The sequence below is a fragment of the Strigops habroptila genome, chromosome Z (genome assembly GCF_004027225.2).
Source record: "Strigops habroptila isolate Jane chromosome Z, bStrHab1.2.pri, whole genome shotgun sequence".
Classification (NCBI taxonomy): Eukaryota; Metazoa; Chordata; class Aves; order Psittaciformes; family Psittacidae; genus Strigops; species Strigops habroptila.
This window is the reverse complement of record NC_044302.2, coordinates 24194098-24216577: the sequence shown is the minus strand read 5'-3', so window position 1 is coordinate 24216577 and position 22480 is coordinate 24194098. Positions and strand designations below refer to the sequence as shown.

Below are 22480 nucleotides of genomic sequence, written 5' to 3'. Positions count from 1 at the left end.
TATATAACTGTTTAACTCCCAGCGGTCCAGTCCTGACTGCTTCTCTGAGTGGTGATTTCCTAGCCCAGTTTCTTGGAATTTACCAGAGCTTCAGGCAGTGTGGTCAAACAAAACAGCTGGATTTCAAAACAGAAATTTATCAGGCAGAGGGAAACTGTGCTTCTGTTAGCAGCATGGTTGTGACTGGTATGTACATCTCAGCTTCAGCTTGAACGTGGACTAGAAATAGCAATACCTTGCTGGAGGAAAGAATTAAATAACAACGTAGCTGAGATACTCAATAACTCCTCTTTCCTGTCATTAATCTGTGGAAATAAAGGTTTGGAGAGCTGAGAGTACAGACAATAACAGGGAAATTGCAGGGCAGATACAGCATTTAATGAAAGCCATTAGACCCTTCTGGGTCCTCTGAAAGCTTGCAGAGTTAAGTGTTTTGCTGTCATGAGTGGCAGAGAATAAGAAGGAATACTTGTGCCATTAAGATGGTCTTCAGAGCTTTGAAATCCACTAGGATCAATACCTGTGCTATCTGTAGCATTAGCTGCTTCTCTGACACACTAAATGGGAATAGGAGAACTAGGGAGATAAACAGTTACATGGTTTATGGTTTTATAGTGTGTACTCGTAGATGATGTATTTCATGATTTTACATTTTTCTCTAACTTCAGTGCTGTTCAGAAGCTGTTCAGTGGTACTAATTGTTTTAGTGCCCCAGCCATATACTGTGGGAGATAGTCTGCACTTTTGGAAATTCTAATGCTCCCTTGCATACCCTTCCAGACTAAATTATAGACAAGTTATTGAGTGTGTGCATTCTATTTTGTTTTTAAGAAGGGTAGATGTATCCAGGTCTCCTAAGAAGAGAAGCACATTCTGGAACCTGCTGTCTTTTCAATGAAAGCCTGGTTCAGTAAGAGCAAAGGCCTTTCTAGATGACAACAACTTGTTGGATCAGGGAATAAGTGGTATTTCGGGTTTAATTTATAATCTTCTCCCTGTTTTATTATATTACCAACATTTTCTGTAGAGATTTCTTGTTAGTTCTTGTAAGGTGTTTTTGTTTGTTGTTGCTATTGGTTTTAGTTTTATGTGTTTTTATTAAGTTGTTCTTTTACTTACAAAGTTATCTCATTCCTAGGTGAAAAATACTGACCCGTCCAGAGGCGCATGGTATATACTTGAGGGATTAGTTGAAGAGTATTTATTTCCTGATATAATCACAGAACTTGCTGCTAGTCAAAAGTACTCTACACCTCCTGTGCAACTTATTCATTCTCTTCTACAATATGTCCTATTGGTGAGAGATGAACACTAAAGTGTTATAAATATAAAAGCAAGAAATTGAAGTACTATGATCTTTGCTTCTAATACAGTAGTTAGTGGGATTTTTAGTGATGTATTTATCCTTCACTTTGTGTTCATCAGTGTGTGTTAAAAAGGGAAGAATTTAATACTTAAGGATTTCTTTTAAATTATTATTTACAAACTGTATGAATGTAGTGCTCTAAAATTGTGGAAGAATTGTCCCATAATGTTTTTTGTTGCTTTTAAAAACAGCACTTCTGTGACTTTTTTTTTTTGACCTAGTAGGCCACATATAGAGAGCACAATTGAGGAGAAGGTTTGTTCTAAGCAGTGATACGCTCAGCTAGAATATCACACTAGAGCAAGCTCTCTTTCTTCCCTTCCTTTTTTTTGTAAACTCAGAATTTTGCTGCTGTAGTTATGCATTAAATTGTGTATTACTTCACTGATTAAATTTGGTCATCTGGGATTTTAAGAAATAAAGAAAATATATAAACTCTTAGTGATTGAGGATCCTTGGCCAGTATGGAGTCAATAATATTTTCACATTTTATTAAAGGGAAATACTGATGCATTATTTTATGCTAAGCTTCATCACATTTTGTACCTTGTTCTTCAACATGATCCCCCTTGGAAGTCCCCATCTATGTTAAAGTATTATTTGGAACTTCTTCAGTGTCCTGTCTGTAAGAAAGGCACATGGTCCTTGATAGAGATGCTTGTAAGGTAAGAGAGATTAATGAGGTGTTGGATGCAATAGTTGTTATTTTACTCCAAATTCTGGAATGGGGGGGAGAGTTGAAATTCTATTGTATTAAAGTCACATTTTCACCAGGAAAAGTTAACAGAATTTGAAGGTCTAGAATTGTAACTGAGATCTGGACCTTTCACTTCATGGTTCAGTAAGTGTTAGCTCAGAGGCAGAGGGGAGTTTTCTTGGAAAAGAAGTACATTTTCTCATCCTCCTTCCTTTTTAAAAAATGATTTATTTTAATTTAAGCTTTCCAGGAATTATAGTAATCTATGTATTACTGCTGTTGTGGTGTTTATGTATGTGTGTGTATATATATATACACACACACATACAGCTGCAGTTACAAAGCAAATTCCAGTCTTGTCTTACCAAATATGAAACTTCATGTTTTGTTTTGATTTACTCATAAACTTTGCCGTCTTGTTCAGGAAGTCTGATTATATTCTATACACTGACAAATACAAGACTTGCTCAGTACATGGGAGCTGTTTGGGTAGATCGTCTATCCTTTAGCTTGAGAAATCACTTTTTGTGATTTACATCAGTAGAAATTAATTCTTTTGTACATTTGGAAGGGAAATGGTACCTCGTCTTAATACTGTCATAAAATGTTAAGTAAAAACTAAATATTTTGATGCAACTGTGATTACAGATATATGAATGTGTGTGATTGTAAGCATGTCTGTGGTCTTGAAGGGCATTGAATCACTGTAATTGGACATTTAATAGTTTTTATTAGGAGCATGTCACATGGAATGGGGGAGAATTTATCACTTAGATGAGGTATTTTATCTTTTAGTACTTACTTGCAGAATATGAATACCTGGTAGTTGTTTACCTGGTGGTTCCAGTACTCAAAAAAATGTGTTCCAGTAGCCAAAAAAATGTGTTCACACTTGACTTCAAAATTATCTCCATCATGTTTATCATTAGACTTGATCACAAATTGTGAAACTGGTTCTGTCAAATAGTATGTGTAAACTGTTATCTGAACTAAGCTTTGTGGGATGTTACAGTGTCTATAAAATATTACCAGATTACCTTGTAATTAAAAGATTTTAAAGAAGTCCTGTTAAGTTCAGTAATTGTGCAGTACCTCAGGTAGAGACAGAATAATTAAATATGGTTAAATTATTTAGACTATAAAAGTTTAGACTATAATAAAAAATCTTAAACTACAACAAAAAGTCCCAGTCACAAACTTTTCTTTTTTATGTTGGGGTTTTTTTTTATACAGCTTTAAAACCAGAAAGTTAGGCTTTAAAATTATGAATGTTGCTAGGGAGCAAGATATTTCCTTGTCAGAATTGTCAAAAGTCAATTTTAGCAGATAGATCAGACTATGATTCCTGTTATACAAATGGATTTTTGGTGTTTATTTTTCAGGTCTTGCCTTTATTGCAAAACCATTTGTCATGCAGTCCCAGTTTCAGGGGGAAGAGATGAACAGAGGATAGTTCACAAACGATTATTGAAGTTTTTCTTTGAGTTAGTAAAATCTGAAGTAGAATATCTGACAAAAAGGTAGGTTTTATAGGATAATACGTTCTTATTACTTTTCACAATTTCATATGCATTTCTGTATCTACAGCAGGTTACATCCTGATTTTTGTATATTCCTAATAAGATAATGTTCTACAGAGATGGCAGTTTAGTATTTCCTTTTGTATTTTTCAATTCTTAATATGCTTATTGTAATTTGTATAGGTTTTTTCATAATCATGACTTAAGGTCTCTAACTTTTACCACCCTATTATTTCACTATATTACAAGTTTCAGTAAGCATTTCATTTTGCTCATAAGGTTGTATTTTTAGCTTTGCAATGCTTTGGTATTCATTCTTTAAGGTAGACAAGCAGCATTTTGAACATACTGATTTTTTCTTTTCTTATTCAATTAACCTTTCTCTTTTGCCAGTGAGACAATTATCTTTCCTTAGTTTATCAAGTATAAAACAAGTCTTGGTTTTGCTCTGCCTTTATACAGTAAATGCAGCCTTTACTTTATGTAATATTAGCACAATGTTAGAATTCCTTCAGTCTGACTGTAATAGTCATCATTATTTTACTTACTATTCATCAGGAATTGAGTCTGATCTTTCCACACTTAAAAATTGCCAAACCTGTGTGTGTTTTGACAGAAGGCAGCGTTTCTGTCTGGTAACTACAGTAATCAAAGCAGCATAAAGATTTAGGTTTTTTCACTTTTTTTTTCAGTTTGCTTGAAGGGACCAATTCACAGCATCAGCAAGTCAGGCCACAGACAGTTCTTCTGAAGACCTTTTGGCTGGGAAGTGAAACCTCAGTGCTTTTTACCAAAAACATAAATATTTTAGCAGATTGGGTCATACTTTCCCATAGAGAATTGAACAGACAAAATGATGTGAGTATGAATTTTATGCTTTAAAATAATGAAGACTGACATTTTTTAAAAAGGCATTCCTTTGTTCGTTCCTTTGTGAGGAATTTTGTGTAAGTATCACAGCTGCTTGTTATAGCTGCCTTTTGTTGTGAAGCATGCTGGTTTTTGCTCCACTAAAGGAAATGAATTGATCCATAAGATTCTCATATTGATCTGTAGAGAAGAAACGAATCATGAGTAGCTTGTTGGCTGCATTCAGATGTTCACATGCCCTTGCCAGCAGGTATTACTGTAGTCATTAGGGACACCAACTTAACACATCCTGTCAAACAATAAGGTGTAACGGCAGAGGTGATTATCATTTTACAGTGATTGTATTCAGGAAATGTTGGAAGGTGATAGCTGACAAAATTAACTTTGGGGTTTTTTTTCTGTTTTCTGCAGATATGCGTTATTTTATTTTAATAAATGCCCCAGTTTTCTTTCCAAGTCCCTTAGTTTCATTTGGTATCTTCCCTAGGTCTTTTCAGGAAAACGGGATTGAAGGCAACTTAATTGCAGTTCTGTGACCTGCTGACCAGCAGGACGTTGACCTGAAAGAAACTGAGTGTCCTGCATACCACCTCTTTCTTTTCAGAAGCTAGAGGCCTTGTTAAACATCTTTGACTTCTAGATTCTCACATAAAATACAAACTTACTGCTCTCTCTGCGTTCTCTTTTAAATTATTGTGAAAGCACAGAATAAATAGGTACTTCATTCATTTTTTCAATACAATAACAGAACAACAATAGAAAATGAAGTATTCCAGAGAAAAAAGCACTTTTAATATAATACCTAGTAGTTCTTCATTATGTTAAGAAAGAAGAAAGATTACACATAATGAGAGCTTCACTCATGTTACCTAGCCAGACCTCCTACCTTTTTTGAGGGCTATCAAAGCAAGACGTTCTGAAACAGTGCTGCTTTTATCCTTGGTCAAGATGTTAAAAAAGTGCCTAAAATTGGGCTTCTATACCTGTATTTATATTTAAACAACCTACCTTTTCAAAGGTACTGAGCACCAAGCAGGCTTGCATTCAGTTGGTGTCAGTGGCCGTTCTGTTTCTTTGGAAAATGAGATTGCTTTCATATGTTTCCTGGTGTTGAATCTGCAGTTCAAGTATAGGCACCATTTTCTTTTTTCTACTATGACTTCTTTGACAAGTTCCAGCACTTTAAGCCATACCTTTTTCATAAACCATTCTTTGCATAAGCAGAATAATCACTTGTGTCAGAGTGTAATACGTATATGAAAAATAAACTTAAAGAATAAAACATAACATAAAACACAGAGACCTACTTCTTGTTTAGATTCTGTTTTCTTTATATACATGTGTATAAGAATTGTACTTTGTAGTATGTATGTAAGAATCGTACTTAAAAGGCCTCTGACTTTTGAAAAGAAAGAAGTGGTATAGAGAACACTCAGTATCTTTCAGATCAATGTCCTGCTGGTCAGCAGGTCACAGAACAGCAATTAAGTTGCCTTCAGTTTCGTTTGTATTGTACATGTATATAAGAATTTGTACAATATCCCTGCAGAAATGAATTCTAGCCTTAAAAAGCACCTTGTTGCCTCATATATCTGTAGTGTTGTATGTTCTTACTTACAGCTTTATTCTTTGATTTCATATTTTACTTTCTTTCTGTTTGCATTTTTGGGCAAAAATAAACTCTAAACCAAAATACTATATTTTTACATTCAAAAATTGTCATTATCTTTTTCTGCACTCTCAATTTTGTTATACTAAAACTTGATATGCTGATTTTTCCATATATTCAGAGACTCATTTAAAATTCCATGACATAGTTGAAAAGGTCATTCAGAAAGCGAAAGGAGCAGATCCTCCCCAGCTATGCAGGCAGAACTTTTTTTTTCCCTCTTTTTTTTTTTTTATTATTTTAGAGATGCATAAATAAAACCACAGTATTTCCATTTCATTAAATATAGCATATTTGGTGCAAAATTTTCACTTCCTATCTTAAGGGTGTGTTTAATGGTTAATCAGTTTTGGTTTTTTTAAAAGCTGTTTGCTTAAGAGGCAATACATTGGTGAGAATCACGTAAGGCCATTCAGAAAGATAAATGGAAGTAATGACTTGGGATATTCTTACTGTCTGCATGGGCACAGAAGTTAAGCGTTTTATAGCACAGGGTAAAGTGGTGACCATGTTTCCCAGTTTTACAAGCATGTTAGCTGGTGGGAAGAAACAAGCCAGTTTTAATATACTCAACTTCTGTGCCACTTTTAATACACTCAACTTCCGTGCAGTTCTCCAATGAAAATATCTGTAAATAAAACCAGGTAAATCATTTAAGTTTTTTGGGATATATCTAACACATTCTTTCCTATATAGTAAAAGTGGGAAATTATTTTTTTCTTTTTTAGCTTTTAGAATCAGATTATCTATTTTTCTGATTCAAAGAGATTGCAAAATATCAGCACTAGAGGGAAAATACTGTGTATGTTTCCTTGCTTCCAGTGCTGATTTGTTGCAAAGTTATGTTCTATAAATATACATGTGTGTGTAGAAAGAGCAATCCAGAAGCAGCTGTAATATTCTAACTGTGAAAATCCATGCTGAAATTCTGAGTTAATGACTTCCTTGGCTTACTTACTCTGAAGGTATTTCGGTTTTGAGGTCTGTTATAACCTACATCAGAAAAAAAAAAAAGAATGAAGTCTTTAGACTTAAGTTACATATATGAGTGCATTTGCTTTCTCGTGTTTCATAGATGTTAGTTTATCTTAAAAGTACCTGAAAGTACTGATACACTATACTTGGAGTTAAAAATGCGCTGCCAAATAACATAGAAGTTTTTCCACGACCTGAGATCTTCAAATCAATATTGAATGTACTTCTAATATAAATAATACTTTTTATGTATTATATTATTTAAATAGGTTTGATACAGAGACTCCTGGGTCAGGGTTCCTTGAATTAAAGCTGTTAATTCAGTTTAAGATTTTACAAAGCAACCTGTATATTGCTTATAACACTTTGAGTAGCATTGAGCTATTGCGTGGCTTTTCATAATGCCACAGAAATGCTTTTCATTCCTGATACTACTGGTGGGGTTTTTTTCCAAAAACAGCTGTCTTTCATAGCCTGACAAAGAAGTGAAAAAGACATTAATTCCATTTTTTAGTTGTATCATTTTGCACATTTCTAATATGTCTTCTTCCATGTTTCAAGTACCATTACCTGGTACAAGTTTGTGTGGTGTAAATTTACAGAACTAAACGTCTTTTTGATCTAGCTGTCACTTCCATTAGTTTCCTTGGAAGTATGTTTTAGGCACTTTCAGAATACTGCATTTACACCATATGAAAAAGAACTGTAAAGAACAACTAAAATAACTGTAACTCAAAGTAAAAAAGATGAATTTTGCTATGACTTAAAAGCTTTCCTGTAAAAACTCTTATGTGTACTTAAACACACTGTGAAACTTCTGTCACTACAGTACTGTACTTGACTTGGCAAAGCATTAAATGGAACAGCAATGTAGGAATTGTATTTGCTAAGCTGGCAGACATCAGTTGTACTGATGTGACCTTTGAATGCTAACACAGTCAACAGTCTCTTCCCGCTTCAATGCTTTTCTTGGTTAGATAGCTTTGATTCTCAACAATAAGAACAAGGAAGACAATTTTGAAAAAAGGTTTAACTGGATCTTACTTTATTTGCTGTGCATGTTGTAGTGGGTTTACTGTAGCTGGCAGGTAAGTGCCCACGCAGCCTCTCATTCACCCACCCTGCAATGGGATGAGGGAGAGAATTGGAAGGGCAAAAACTAGAAAACTCATGGGTTGAGGTGAAGGCAGTTGCATAAGTGAAGCAAAGCTGCATGCACAAGCAAAGTGAAACAAGGAATTCATTCATGTTTCCCATCAGCAGGCAGATGTCCAGCCACTTCCTGGAAATCAGGGCTTCATTATGTGTAGTGATTACTTGGCAAGGCCGGCACCATAACCCCAAATGTCCCCCCTTTCATCCTCTTTCCCCAGCTTTTATTGCTGCACGTAACACTCTATGGCATGGAATATCTCATGGTCATTTTGGGTCAGCTGTCCTGGCTGTGCCCCCTCCCAGCTTCTTGCTGTGGGGGCAGAGTAGCACAGAGGCAAGGCCTTGGTGCTGTCATACATGGTAGTAATTCCCATGTTTAATGGAAATGCTTGCTGCTTTTTCCTTTTTAATTTTGCATGTGTTTTCATTACTATGTTTGTATTGTTTCGTGGTTGAATATGAAAATATTTTCAGGATGTTAATATTTAAATATTTTTAGAACAGATGATGCTTTCAATAAATTGGAGCATTTCCCCTTCATATGTGGCATTGAACCATTTCAAAATATTAAGGAGAAGCTCTTGTTTTGCATTACCGTTGTTTTACCAAAATGGCAACCAAGCCTGCACCAGTTGGCAGTATATGGTTTGTCTCTGTCAGTTTGCAGAGATACTTAGCTGAGCAAATGTAGTTGCAACTAGTGTACCAGCCACATTTATTATGCAGCTATATATGTGACTGCAAAACATTAGTACTTGCAGTATTAACAGTCAGTATTTGAATTTGCTGCCTCAAGGTCAGCTTTTGCTCCCCACCCCTTTCACCCACATTTTGCTCATGTGGGTGAACAAATATATTCGTCTGTCTCACAGTACGGTGTATTGTCTTGATGCCTCCTGCAGAAAATACACTTTGTCTTTTGTATCATGACCATTTTGTGCAGGTTCAGGGGAGAAAAAGGTAAGGCTAATTCTCATATATATGCTCTTTCTAAATTTGCAGCTGCTAGTCTCTTTGGAATTTTTGGTAGCAGAAGAAAGTTTCCTGATCCCACGAACTGGCAAACTTTGATCCCATTGTGCATGCTGGTTTAGACAGGATGTTTTCAAACAACTTATATTTATCCAGTGCCAAGTCTTAACTGATGTGGCATCAATAGCATATTAATTTTGTTGACCTGTCTGCAACAGTTAACCTTGGAGCAGAAAAAGGAAAAATAGTAAAAAAGTGATGTGGCACCAGAGTGGTCTTTTATCTAAAGAAGTTCTCTAGTGTTACTATTGGTACGTTATCAGTGTGAATTTGTTATGCGCTACAGGTCTATAGATACTCTTTTTTTATTTTTTATTTTTTTTATGTAGGCTTTCATATGTGAAGTAGGTGATCTATTAAATGCAATTCTTGGAACTGTAGTGGAATATTGGATCATCTCAAGTTTGCTTATGGACAGAAATGTGTTTCATCAGATACCTGATGATTTGGCACAGTACCTTGCTATTGCATGTGATGGTGAGTACTTGAAAGGCCTCTCAAAATCTTTTTATCAGACACACTAAAGTCCTAAGTAAAATCCTCAGTTTACTTCCAAGTTTTATTTTACTTTCTGCTGCATATGTGCACTCTTATGGTATGATGTGTACATATGCAGGAAACTGTTTTATTGTGTTTTATTGTGTGTATGTGTCTATCTGTCTGTCCCATGATCAAATGGAACAGGCTTTCATATTAAAATCCTTCTAAATAAATCTCAGTAGGTGTTAATGTGAAAGCAAGACCACACAGTATGAAGAATAAAAGGAAAAAGAAATAAGGTCTTTGGAAAATCTTTGGAGGTCTCCTGTCAGTTTAGGAAGAGCTTAAAGCATATGATAATAAACCATAACTTCAGAGAGGCAATCGGAGACACCTTAGCTAAGGCAGGTTCTCAGGTGAAATTTTTCACTCCACAAACTTAATTTTTTTTACTAAAGACACTTCAACCAGGAGTCCGGAAGCTATGCTGAACTCTTTGACCCATACAGACTCCAAATGAAACATTTCAGTGTCTCATTCCAAATCCTTAGACTTAATGGACTTTATCTGGGGGAAAGGGGAGGAAAATTCCAACTAATTGAATGAATCAGTATTGTTCCTCTTCATTAAATATACTAGATAAGGAGAAATGTCACAACTCAAATGTTATTTAACAAGGCATGTTTGTCAAGGTGTCTGTCGTTTTAGCAACTATAGAATGAGGAACTCAAAAAACAAGAAAAAAATAATCTCAAGAAAACTACTGAATGTTTTAATTTAATTTTCGAACTTAATTCCAACCAACGCTTCCCCCCCAGTTATGAAATGTGGACATCCTGGTTTCAGTCATCATTGTGTCTAGAGATAGGTGTACGTAGGCTTCATTTAAAGTGTCTTTTTCTGCCTCGACACTTGAGCTATCCTGAAAAAAATAAACTAAAATCTTAGTCTCTGGACAAATAGTTCTGCTCCAGTCTTAAAGAAAGCAAATAATCAGAGCCATTATAGCCTCCTTTAGATCTTAGAAGGCCAAATCAGTTGGAACTTTATAGTATTCAAATCAATGGGGTACTGTGCCATCTTTCCAACAAATTTTATAACTTTCATGTAATGGGGAGAATCTTGGATATCTATTTCTGTAGGCTTTCCTATTTTCCAGTACACAAATGGAAAATTATACTTTCTATGCTCTTCTTTATTGAGAGCATTCACAAGAACAGCATTCACAGCCTGGTTATAAAGAGTGAAGGCTATCTGACCTCCTGGTGATCACTGCCGCTTGGTTCAGTCCACGGTGCTTAAAGTCTAAAAAACTGTTGCAGGGTTCCCCTGAATTCTGTTGCTTTTGGAGGAGAAAAGGTCTGTACTCTCAAAACTTGTGTTTCTGTTTTGATTCAGCCTACAATTAACGTTAATGTATAACAGTTAATGTATGAGTACTAGTTAGCAGAATAGAGTAGTCCCTCAACACAGTAAAGATTTCTTCCTCATGGCAGCCCTTGCTTTCCGCTTGTTTCAGTTGCTATTTTGAAAAAAATTAATTTGCTGGAATCAAAATACAAATTCTTACCACCCTCAGAAAAATCAGTCATTCTGTCTCCTTTTCCAAAAACAAAGAAAGGTAGGCCAGATAGATGCCTGATATATATTGAGATAGATATATATTCTTCAGCCATTGACTGGTGTTTGGTTGGTTGGTTGTTTTTTTAAACAGTGTGAACTATTTGGCACATCTAAATGGGGCTGAAATTTACTCACAGTCATTTTTAATGTAGAGTTTATAGATCACCCTGCATTACTTGTTCTTTGTTCATGTGTTACACATTTTATCTGAATTGTGTTTGTATTTTGTCGCTTACAGATTTTAAAGGTGATCACTTGTGTAACTTCTCAAGTAAATCGTTCTCAAAACCAAGATGTAACTTGTCTAAGATTGTATTTAGAGTTAAGTTTTTTTAAAAGTTTCACATAGAAAGTGGTGCTTTGCCTTTTAAAATCTGTTGACCATTCTCTTAGAAGCTGGTCCTATTATCAAATGATGGATATAATCTTTTTTAATATGAGCATTTTTAGTATTTTTCGTGGAGACTAGCTTCTGAATCTGCAATAGTAGGAAAAAAAACATCTGGAAGAGCTGTCTTCTAGATAACTCTAGATGTACAGGTTTGTATATTCTTATTTTAAGGCTTTCTCTTCCCCTCTTACTCTCCTTGTTTTTATCCAGATTTTTCGATACATGAATTAAAAATGTTCATTTGTTCCATACCATCCCTCTGGCTTCAAATGTTTGTCGCAGAAGCAGTTTTTAAAAAACTGTGTTTACAGAGGAATATAACTATTTCTATGGAACCTCTTTCTCTTCAGAAAATAGTAAGTAACTCATCTATCTAACATCTTAAATATAAAAATACACTTAAGTATTTTACAAGTAATTGGATTCATGAAAGTCTTGGAAAATACCATTCTTTTGTGGTCTAAGGTCGTGCTCATTGCATGCATTGTCTTCCACCTGTAGATAGACTGTACTGCATTTAAATTTCTCTTTGATGGAGACCTAGGTTTAAAAACAATGGTAAGATTTTTCTTGCCAAAGAATCTGTAACACCCGAGTCATCTGTTTACATTCAGTTAACATGAAAAGTCACAATGAAAGCTTTTTAAAATAACCTCTGATGTAAACACGTTATTGCAGTGTCACATTTGTAATTAAGGAAAATGTGTGTGATTTTCCTGGGTTATCTTTTCCTTCATTTTTTTGCAGAGGTGACAGTCTATTATTCTGCTGGGTCCAAGCATTCGTTACATACAAGATTTTATGATTTTGAACCACACTGTTTTCCTGTGAATTTTTCCTCTTAAAAACTTTCTCCTACTTACCTTTTCCTGCCTTCAAGTCACAATTTCTAATAGTTGATGAGGAAATACATGGTGAAATCTGTGAAAGAAATTCTCAAAACAATGACTACTGGCAGGATGCAGGCTGATCGGGGAGATCACACAGTAATGACATGCCCTAACTTAGAGCTTCATTTCAATAATCTTCATACTAATGACTAAACAGAATGTGGAATCCATAACTGTTTCTATATGTCCTAAAATTCTCCAGGTAGAGTCAAAGAAATCTACACTTTTATATATTTTCCATACGTAAGTTTTCCTGAAATTTACAGGAGCTATTGTGAATAGAGAACATTGTTTATTAATACATCATGTTTAAACAGAGCTTGAACAAAAGACTGTCAAAATTTTAAAAATAAACCAACTCTATGTCTACTATTTAACGTATGTTGCCAGCACATATGCAGCTGCAATTGCTATTTTTAATATTGCCATGACTACTGATCACTCTTTGCAACTACTTAAATGTAAATTTTTGTAGTGCTTGAAACAAGTTCATGTGCTTTTTGTGGCTTTCCTTAGCATTACTGTGCCTCCTTTCTCATTCCCTATAATAAATATTGTCCAATTTTGCTGGCTCTTCTCATACAGCATCTTATCAGCTAGGCTTTTATATGGATTCAAATGATGACCTGCTACTCTCTGATGGTAAATGTAAAGCGAAGGGGCAAGTAAGGTGTCCTTCACCCATTGCAAGTTGCCTGCAGAATCTACGGTGATCTGCTAGATAGTCAAAGTCTTCTTTAATATCTTTCTTCATGTATAATTATTGTGTAATCATTGAATGAGTCTCCTTACTGGAGTTTTTCCTCTGGTTTTGCAAAACTGCAGAAACTTACAAGACTTTTTAAAATAAGTGGTGTATGTGGGTTGGAAGCTCTGTATTACAGGAAAGAAGCCATACCTACAATGTCCAAAGCTATCCTACTAATGGGACAGCACCTAAGAAAGAACTAGCTTATTTACACTCGCAGTGCTCAAAGGCTTAATCTGGGCCCTCATCTTGGAAGAGATGAAGGAGGGGAGTGAATATTCTTTTACCAAATTACCCCCTGGGTTTTGCTCCCTGGGTTGTGAGCAGAAAGCTTGTAAATATTGTCATTAAGTACCTGAGAATCAATTAGCTTTACTCCAATCTTTCATCCAGCTAAAGTGATCAAAATTTTCTCAGCCAAAGATCTACATCAGAAGATGTAGAATTTCCTACTTTCTGGCTCAGACACAACCCACCCACCTCTGAGGCCAGCATAAAGAGTGAATTATAAGAACACAAAAAAAGATTTCAGAAGGCAGCTTTAAACAATCTATATATGCAACCAGTTAGGATCATATTTTTGAAAATGTAGGTACTGCCAGCTGTGGGTCGTGGATGACTGCTTTGCATCAAGGGTGACAAAAGGAAATTGACTGCATTTTAATTTAGTGTATGCAAAGTAATTGAAAATGTTACTTTTGCAACAGGTCAGTTCCTATTTGCCTGCTTTGCAAGAGATAGGGATGCATGAAGCAAGAGAGATACACAAAACAAAGAGAAAGAAAATAGGGCAATGGCCGTGCCCTGAGTCTCAAAGGGCATTACAGATGCTAAATGGCAATAAGCAGAACCAAGTTAAAGTGCTGCCTGATCTACCGTAAGTAATACCTATAACATCACCAGTTTTATTCTGCTTTGGGGGACAGCTTCTGACCTGACACATTTCCTGAACTTTATATGACCTGTTTTGTTGTCTACAAATTACTGCAACTGACAGAAAGCTCCATTGTAAACCTGTAACACCTCTGGGCTGGGGTTCCCCCTTTCTCCCCATCATCCATCTCAGTCTGTATGCAGTCTGATGTAGTTATATTTTCCAAATATTAAAGGGTGCATAGAGAAGTTGAACCATTCATACAGTTATCTTTAAAGAAAGTTTAATTGTGGGTAATTTAATTTTATTACAGTTTTAAACACAGTTATAATTAAACGAAATAAAAATTATGTAATTAAGTTTCAGAAATTACTCTGAAATTGATAAAGGATCTAAGTATGGTGTATTTTAAAGCATTAAGTACATACACATTATCTGAAAATATGAAATAGTGATTTTAGACATGTCCCCTTTGCTCTCTTTTCAGAGACTTTAAGAAGCGCCCTCCATTGACACAGATGGTTGGAGCAAAAGCAGAAGTTGAGGCTGCATATACCAAAGAGAATCACTACCGTTTGACTGAAGAGGTATATTTTAACAGAAGAAATATTAAAGGTATTCTATACATCTAATTTATGTTAAGAACTTTATACAGTTAGAATCAACAGTTTCAGGTTTAAAAATCTTGTCATGGTAAGTGCTGAACTAAAATTATGGCTTATGCGCAAGAAGTATTTTCTTATGGTTCACGTTCCTTTTTTCTGATGTGTATTTAAAAGGAGGGATTGTATATATGGTGGAATAAAGATGCCTTCATCAGTCCCCTCCCCCTCCCAGATATTAAGTACAGTGTACAGCTTGTGCAAGCTCATTCCAGTCTTGCTTGCCTTACTTTGCTAATCCACCTCAACCTGTGCTTGGTAGGATCAACGTCTTCTGATTTGAAAGTATAATTCAGTCTTCGTCTCTTTCAGTCCTAGACATTTTGTGAACAAAGACTGAGGAGTATGCTATGTTACATAGCTGTGTTAAGCATATGGACTGTTTTCTTCCAGGCATTCAGCCCAGACTATGAAAGACATTTGGCTTTTGTCTTAGCTATACTGGAACCCAAGTACCTAAGGAATAAAACAGCACTGCAGTAATTCATTTGGTTTCAGCTTATTAAACAAATGTAATAAATAATACTTTACATGAGCCTTTACCTGAACAGAATTACTTGCTGGAACTACTTTTTGTCATCTTCATCATCAGAAATTTACATATGTTGCTTAAAACACAACTGTATTAATATGACACCCAAGAGAAGGCTTAAAAAAACTTAGCAAAACCAAGCTGGGATTGTTCAAAAATTTAAAACCATAATTGTATTACGAACACTGAAGGACAAAAAAACCCTAACCCTCTTTTGGGATTAAGAGAGCTTCAGTAACAGAGCCAGACCATACATTTTTAAAAGTGGTTCCCTTTCTCTTTATTGCTTTTGCAAGTAAAATTGATGTGAATTATTACATGCTGACTTCTATAAAAAAAAGTGAGCTGTAGGACTAGAGCAGAAAAAAACCCAAACTGCTTTTTATCTATTCTTCCCCTGCCAACATTGTAAGTAGTATCTTCTGTTGAAAGAATGAGTATGGAGCTGACAGATTTACATAGTGAAGGTATTAATATGATAAAATGCACCATCTAAATCTTATCGCAAACGCTGTGAGATTTAGCCTGAGATATTTTTCATTTCTAAGATATTTGTTACATCATTTTTCACCTGGCATCAAAATTCTCCTCTGGCTGTTGTTCAAACCTAATCATTTAGTGAAAGCAAAACAGGGTTTAGAATGGGTCTGAAGTTTTTATAATGCAGAAACTAATGGTGTCTTTACGTACAAGCAGCAGTTCTCAGTTGCTTGCTGTTCAATTTTTCACACTTACTGCAGCTTTACATGGTATTAAGGCTTGGGATTTTTTTTATTTTCCAGAGGATTTTCTCTTTTTTATTATTATTATTAAGACCTCTTCATTTATTTCTCTCTCCTTCCCCCCTCCCTTGCTACTGTAGCCAAGTCAGACAGCCTATTGAGAAACAGCAAACCATCTGTTAACGGATTTGAAGTTCTGAATTATACTTGAGTGTGTAGAGGCACTCGTGCTTAGCCAGAAACATTTGTTTGAATTAAGCTATAAATGCTGTGTAAAAAGAACTATACATTTTAACATAGGTTCATGAATAAATTTAAGGGAGGGCAACTGCACTCTAAAGTTTTATTGCTTCAAAACCCAGTATTTTTTGTGTTCTGTGATCACTAGGTGCTTTTATAGTGTGATTGAAGCTTTAAACCTTGAACTGGGGGGAGATAATTCCTGTGTTAAACCGTTCGCAATACAATTTCATTGCTGGATCTCGGGTGGAACAGAAGCTCTGTGGGTTTTTTTGAATTTTCTTGAAAGATGGTTAAACACGATAAAGGAAAATCTTACTCATTATTGAATTTTCTGGCATATAGCCAGGTCTCCTAGTTCCAGGCACTTTGATTATTTTCTTTATTTGCTATCTTGCCTAGTCTAGTGTAATCTATTAATTTTTTATGGTAGGAGAGACAGCCCTGCATAAAGCTTGCATAAGTAACAAAGTGGAGAGATTGATTCGGCTTCTCTCTTTGCCTGGAACAGACATTAATGTTAAAGGTAAGTTATTCATTTTCTCTACAGAACTAAGAAGTTAAGTAAAGAACTGTATCATTATCTGTTTAGTAATAAGATTTGTATTTATACTATTAGAACTGACTGTATTACTTTAAACACCACAAAATGAAGACTTTGTTGCAAACATTATGCTGCAAACTTTAATGTTGCAAACATTAAAGGTTAATTTATTGCTAAAGTGTGTTTTAATATCACATTTTCTATTGATTTTTTTAAAAACCTATTCAATATTTTTCAGATATTTTCCAATCTAATTTATTGTTTTGAAATCACTAGCTGCCGCTATGATGAATAATAAAAAGCAAAGTGCTTTGCTATCTAATGAATTGCATTATTAACATTTTAGTACTACTTCTGCTGTTTAAAACTTCCCTTGATTTATAATTCAGACTATGCTGGCTGGACGCCTTTGCATGAAGCCTGTAACCATGGCAGCACAGTGTGTGTCCGTGAAATTTTGCAGCGTTGTCCAGAGGTAGACCTGCTCAGTCAAGTGGATGGGGTGACTCCTTTGCATGATGCACTGTCAAATGGACATGTAGAAATTGGCAGGCTGCTACTTCAGTATGGGGGTGAGTGCATTTATGCTAAACCGGTTTAGGGAAATTATCCACTGTTCTGAGTCCATATGAAGTTTGTGGTGTTTTTCTTAATAGTTGCTTAAAATACAATGTTATTATGAAATATTTATTTTTAAACACTTTTAAGCCAAGCTGTTTTGGTCACAATAAAAATAATACTGTTTTCACACTTATCTTGATCAGCCGAATATGAAATTAACCAGGATTTTCACATTTTTTTCCAATATGGTAATGTTTTTATTCTGCATTTTACACCATATGCATTGTAACTATATTCTCCAAACTCATTAATGAAGATAAAGATTACCAAGCAAAGCTAAGGATTTTCTTTTGTTTTGATCTATTTTTACCACAATGCAAAAATAGATCAGTATATCTTTATATATCATGCATTTCAACATAAGTTTGTTCAGCATTTATGAAAATGTGGTGGTCTTTGAAGAACCCAATTACCTTGATAATTAGTTTAAGAAAGGAATCTATATTGTAATCATGATAACTGCTGTTTAGGGGTAATAGTGGGAGGGGTGCCTTAGTTTCTAAAAAAAGATACATTGCCCCTTAAGCAGTCACGATAAATGTGTTGAACACTGTTTTGTGTTCAGTGACAGGGAACTTGTATCTTGTCTTGAAATACACTGTATCAATATAATTAACTTAGCATGTTGTTCAAAAAACAACTGCAGAGAATGGTCTTGGGTAGCAATTCGCCTTTTAATTCATTTACTAAAACGAATATTCGTGATAACCTTACTATTAACCTACTGTGTCAGTTTAATCTTTGTGCATTGTATGCAAGGTCCAGATTTTTTCAATAAAAATCATTCTGTGTATAGCCATGAGGCAGAAGAATGCAGTGTATTTAGATGGCCTATTACTTAATTAAGGTAGAGAAACAAAATATTATTTCATTCTTGGCATGAGACCCTCTGTATTTACAGTCTTCTCCTGCCCCCTAAAGGCTATTTCTGTGCCTTTTGTGCAAGCACCAGCTCATAATCAATACATTCCTCTGCAGCTCTTCCTCTGTGTTTGCTGAGCCTCAGTTCTGTGGCTCCTAGGTGTTTTATATATCTACTGAACCATGTATCTGACATGCCAAGCCAATACCTGGGCTCAGTTCAATCGGTCTAAGTGATGCAATAGCCAATATTATAGTAAGCCCAGCTCCTCAGTTGGAAATGGCATTGCACTGACAGATGTGCATTTTTCCTAGGCTATTTTGAAGAATAGGTAGTGGATGATCCCGTTGTCCTAGGGGAAGAGCTCTACTTGCACTTGCATTCATCAAGGTTTTCTGGCAACTGTGAGGTTGCATGTACCCTTATCTTTGCCTTTGTCAAACTCTGGATTTTGGCCTGTCAAATAACTGACAAGACTATGGTAGAAAGCATGTTACCCATTGAGTGTGAATTTACTCAGCTCAGTAATTTAAAACATGCCTCTGTCTCTAGAAACCTTCAGCTTGCAAAAGTTAATTGCACTGGATAATCAGTGTAAAATGATACAGCTCTCATCAGATCAAAGTTACAGCCTCTAGCATGGATATGTAATGCAGTGGATGACCTCTTGTTATTAAAACATATTTCTAAAACTGTATTTAAGTTACAATGACGTCATTCCTTTAGCATAGTAACCCACATGTAAGAGGATTCCTGATGTGTTCATCTTTGAAAACCACTACCTGTAGCATGTTAACTGCTTTCATTTTTTCTTTCTGATGCAGCCTTTCTTAAGCTTATCAAGTCATATGTAAACTGTTCAAATATTAATAGCTTTATTGTACTAATAAACAGGAAATGCCAGAAGAATGTGGTATAATCTGAACAAGTAAAACATGTCCTATTTACTTACTTTAAATCTATTTGAGTGATTACTTTTTGCATTTCAGAAGTCTGTTAAGACCAAATTTTGAAACTCACTTGTTGGGCGAGACCAGGATTCCTACCTCAATAGTTTACCTTGCTGCATATCCCAAGACAAGGTTGGCCGCACCATCTGGACCAGTAGAATAAAGACCATCATAGTAATGTGCATTTAATTTGGAGTCAGTGTCAGCAAATAACCTGGTCTATAAAAGGCTTAATAGAATTTTACAGCAGTAATAACATTACATTTTTACATACTCTGTGTAAATTAAGACAATATCAAAAAGAAATTGTTAAAAAGGGTCTCTCTACATGTTGTGGATTGTATTGTAAATGTGTAACTCATCAGTTACATCAACGTAACAAAAAGGAATTTAAACAGACTCCTAGCTTCTGGGGAGGAGGAGTAGGGGGAAATCTTGTTTGGCTGCCAAATCTAAATACTGTTGTTATTAATGTTTATATTTTCCCACCAGGACCAGTCCTTCTACAGCAGAGGGACTTCACTGGAAAATTGCCACTGGATTATGTTGAGTCCATCCCAGTAAAGCAAGAACTTTTGAATGTTGTTCATTGGGAAGAGAGCATTGAAAGCTTCTGTGAACGTACGGATCAAGATTTTTACAATCAGCAGAGAGAACTGTTGTTGGTTTTATTTAGTAAGATGCTGCTGAATTTTTGTTCAGTTTATAATCTGTCTTCACCCTTTACTTTAACTCTCAGAGAGGTAGGTTGTTCAAATGTACTTCCAGTAATGTCTCGTGATAACTGTGAGATGAAAAATACATTTTCTGCAGATTGGCTAGTAGGCACATATTTTAGAGAGCTAGAAACTTTTCAAAAGCTTCCGCAGTTTCTTCATGAAATATCTGCAAACATGGTTTTCTTCCCTGGAGAACAGATGAAGGCTTTATTAGCTACTCTGGAAACTATGGTAGAGGCATTCCAGCTCTTTGCTGAAGGAGTACAAATTTCACAGCCTGCACGAGCCCTACATGGCAGTATCTCCCGTGTTGTTAATACTTTCCTCTAGCAGAACCTGGAAGTCAGATGCATTGAGTCAATGCACTTTTGGGGCAAAATTTTTCAAATACCAGTGCCGTTTAGTTGTCTGGCAGATCTGGATGCCTGTGACCACTTGTGCTGTATCACTTGTACTAAGTTAAACTTTGTATTTCCAGTCCTGGAAATCTTTGTTACCCATCTGATTCCATAGTTCACTTTGGTTTCCAGAGATACTATTGCTAAAACAAGCAGTTTTTCCTTGAAAAAGGCTTGTTCCTACGTATTTTAATATCCTTTAATAAAACTGATATTACAGATATCTGTCATTAAACTAAAACGTTGAAAAGTAAATTCCTTCTATCTATTTTTGTCTTATTTATCCTTGTCTTGTAAAAATGAAAAATGCCATGTAAAATTCAAATCAGAAGGTAGTAAATCGTTCTTTAGAGAATGGAGGTACTAACATTTCACATATCTTTGTTAGTTTCATAGAAACAGTTACACAAAGGCATGTGGAAAATCTCCCTCGTCAGCGCACAGCGCTTGTGGTCACGTTCATTTGTGCAGTGACTGAGTTGAGGAGACTGGTGCAGATACTCAGGTGATTTGCAAAACTCCAGTGGGGACTCTAGAGCTTTAAAATGACCAAGTCATCTTGCTGCTTCCCAGGACATTGATGTGGCGAAGGGCCAAATCTACCCTCAGCATAACTTGCAGTGTCCTTAGCTCTGCTGTAACTCATGTTAGCTTGCAGTTGTTTGATAAATCCATTACACTGGCAGTGTGTAAAATGATCTGGTAACACTCCTGGGATTCCCTCAACTAAGGATGCCAGTGGTGGCAGTAGCACAAATCTAGTTATGTTGGCAGGGAAATTTACAGAGGATTAGACAAGACAGTTTAAGTGTATACTGGGCATCAGATTCTGACACTAAGTATAGATCTTAAAAATTACACCCCATTTAGTATAAGACTTTTGTTCTTCATTCTGTGAACATGCAAACTACACATGATAAATCCTCTAAACTAATCCTCTAACCTAATTGAGAATCGTATGCTACATATTCTATCAGATGGTCCTTTTAATTAATTAAGAGAAAGAGAAAATCCTGTGCTGTTCCTTAAAGGTGTTGAGGCTCATGAGGCAGCTGAACTACATAAATGTGTTGCATGGGGCTGAGGATGGGAAACAGTTACATGTTTTGGACATGTCTTACTGCATATTTACACAGCAACAACTACTCTTCCTGCCTTGTGTCTTGTAGAGATACAGTGCCAAATTCATTTCAGACTAGGGTCTGGGAAGAGACACAGCAGTTAGGGAAGTTTATTTCTTCCAGGGGGAGAGAAGGGAGTGCTGCTTTAGAATGAGAATACCTGATATTTTTCTAAAAGGTTCAGTGGTAGATTAGGAGTAGTTTAAAATCTTAGCCTTCAAAAGGAAGGTACTAATTAGTGACACTTGCAATTCTTCTATAATAGCCATTTATAATATTAAGAAAAGAACCCTAAAAGAAAGGTGTGGATAATAGCTGCTTCTGAAACTGATGTTGCTTGACCAGAGAGAATAAGTTATGTTGATGCAGCTGGCTTGGGGCACATTAAAACTTCCATTTAGCCTTTCTGCAGCTGAGATACATGACCTCAAAGCAATCCACTGGAGATGTTCAGACTGAGTTGGTCTGAGAAGCAGACCTCCATTGTATGGAGTGTATATTAATCACTGATTATTATTTTTATACATGCATGCAGAACAGCCTGCTCTAATAGTGTAAAGGGACAGTGAATACTGGATTTGTTTTGGTTTGTGCACTTTCTATTTTTCTCTAGTAAGAAAGCAACACCAAAAAAATCTTTGTCATATATGGGATGGACTAATAAACATCAGTATTCCCTTTTGCAGGGCATGATGAAAGAAATACTATGTACATACATTCTAAAGAGTGCAAAATATGCATTTTAAGTTGGCAATATTAACATTTTCTTTAGTCATGAATTTGAACAGTAATTGGGAATTTGAAATAATTGGGACTTGG

The 22480-nt window shown here is 35.6% G+C and overlaps 1 protein-coding gene across 4 annotated transcripts in view; it reads left to right on the top strand.

The window, feature by feature from the left end:
• The window catches only part of SLF1 (SMC5-SMC6 complex localization factor 1), a 34508-nt gene extending 13713 nt beyond the window's left edge, over positions 1 to 20795 (top strand). For 3 of the 4 annotated variants that reach the window (XM_030471440.1, XM_030471439.1, XM_030471441.1), the window contains 11 exons: positions 1139 to 1297; positions 1865 to 2031; positions 3446 to 3583; positions 4276 to 4441; positions 9614 to 9761; positions 11989 to 12134; positions 14124 to 14293; positions 14778 to 14905; positions 16880 to 16972; positions 17380 to 17562; positions 19916 to 20795. In XM_030471440.1, the coding sequence (XP_030327300.1) occupies positions 1139 to 1297; positions 1865 to 2031; positions 3446 to 3583; positions 4276 to 4441; positions 9614 to 9761; positions 11989 to 12134; positions 14124 to 14293; positions 14778 to 14905; positions 16880 to 16972; positions 17380 to 17562; positions 19916 to 20472 (2055 nt within the window). In that variant the 3' untranslated portion in view covers positions 20473 to 20795. The remainder of the gene's footprint in view (positions 1 to 1138; positions 1298 to 1864; positions 2032 to 3445; positions 3584 to 4275; positions 4442 to 9613; positions 9762 to 11988; positions 12135 to 14123; positions 14294 to 14777; positions 14906 to 16879; positions 16973 to 17379; positions 17563 to 19915) is intronic. The other variant, XM_030471442.1, reaches the window with a different exon arrangement.
• Positions 20796 to 22480: the final 1685 nt, after the last annotated feature.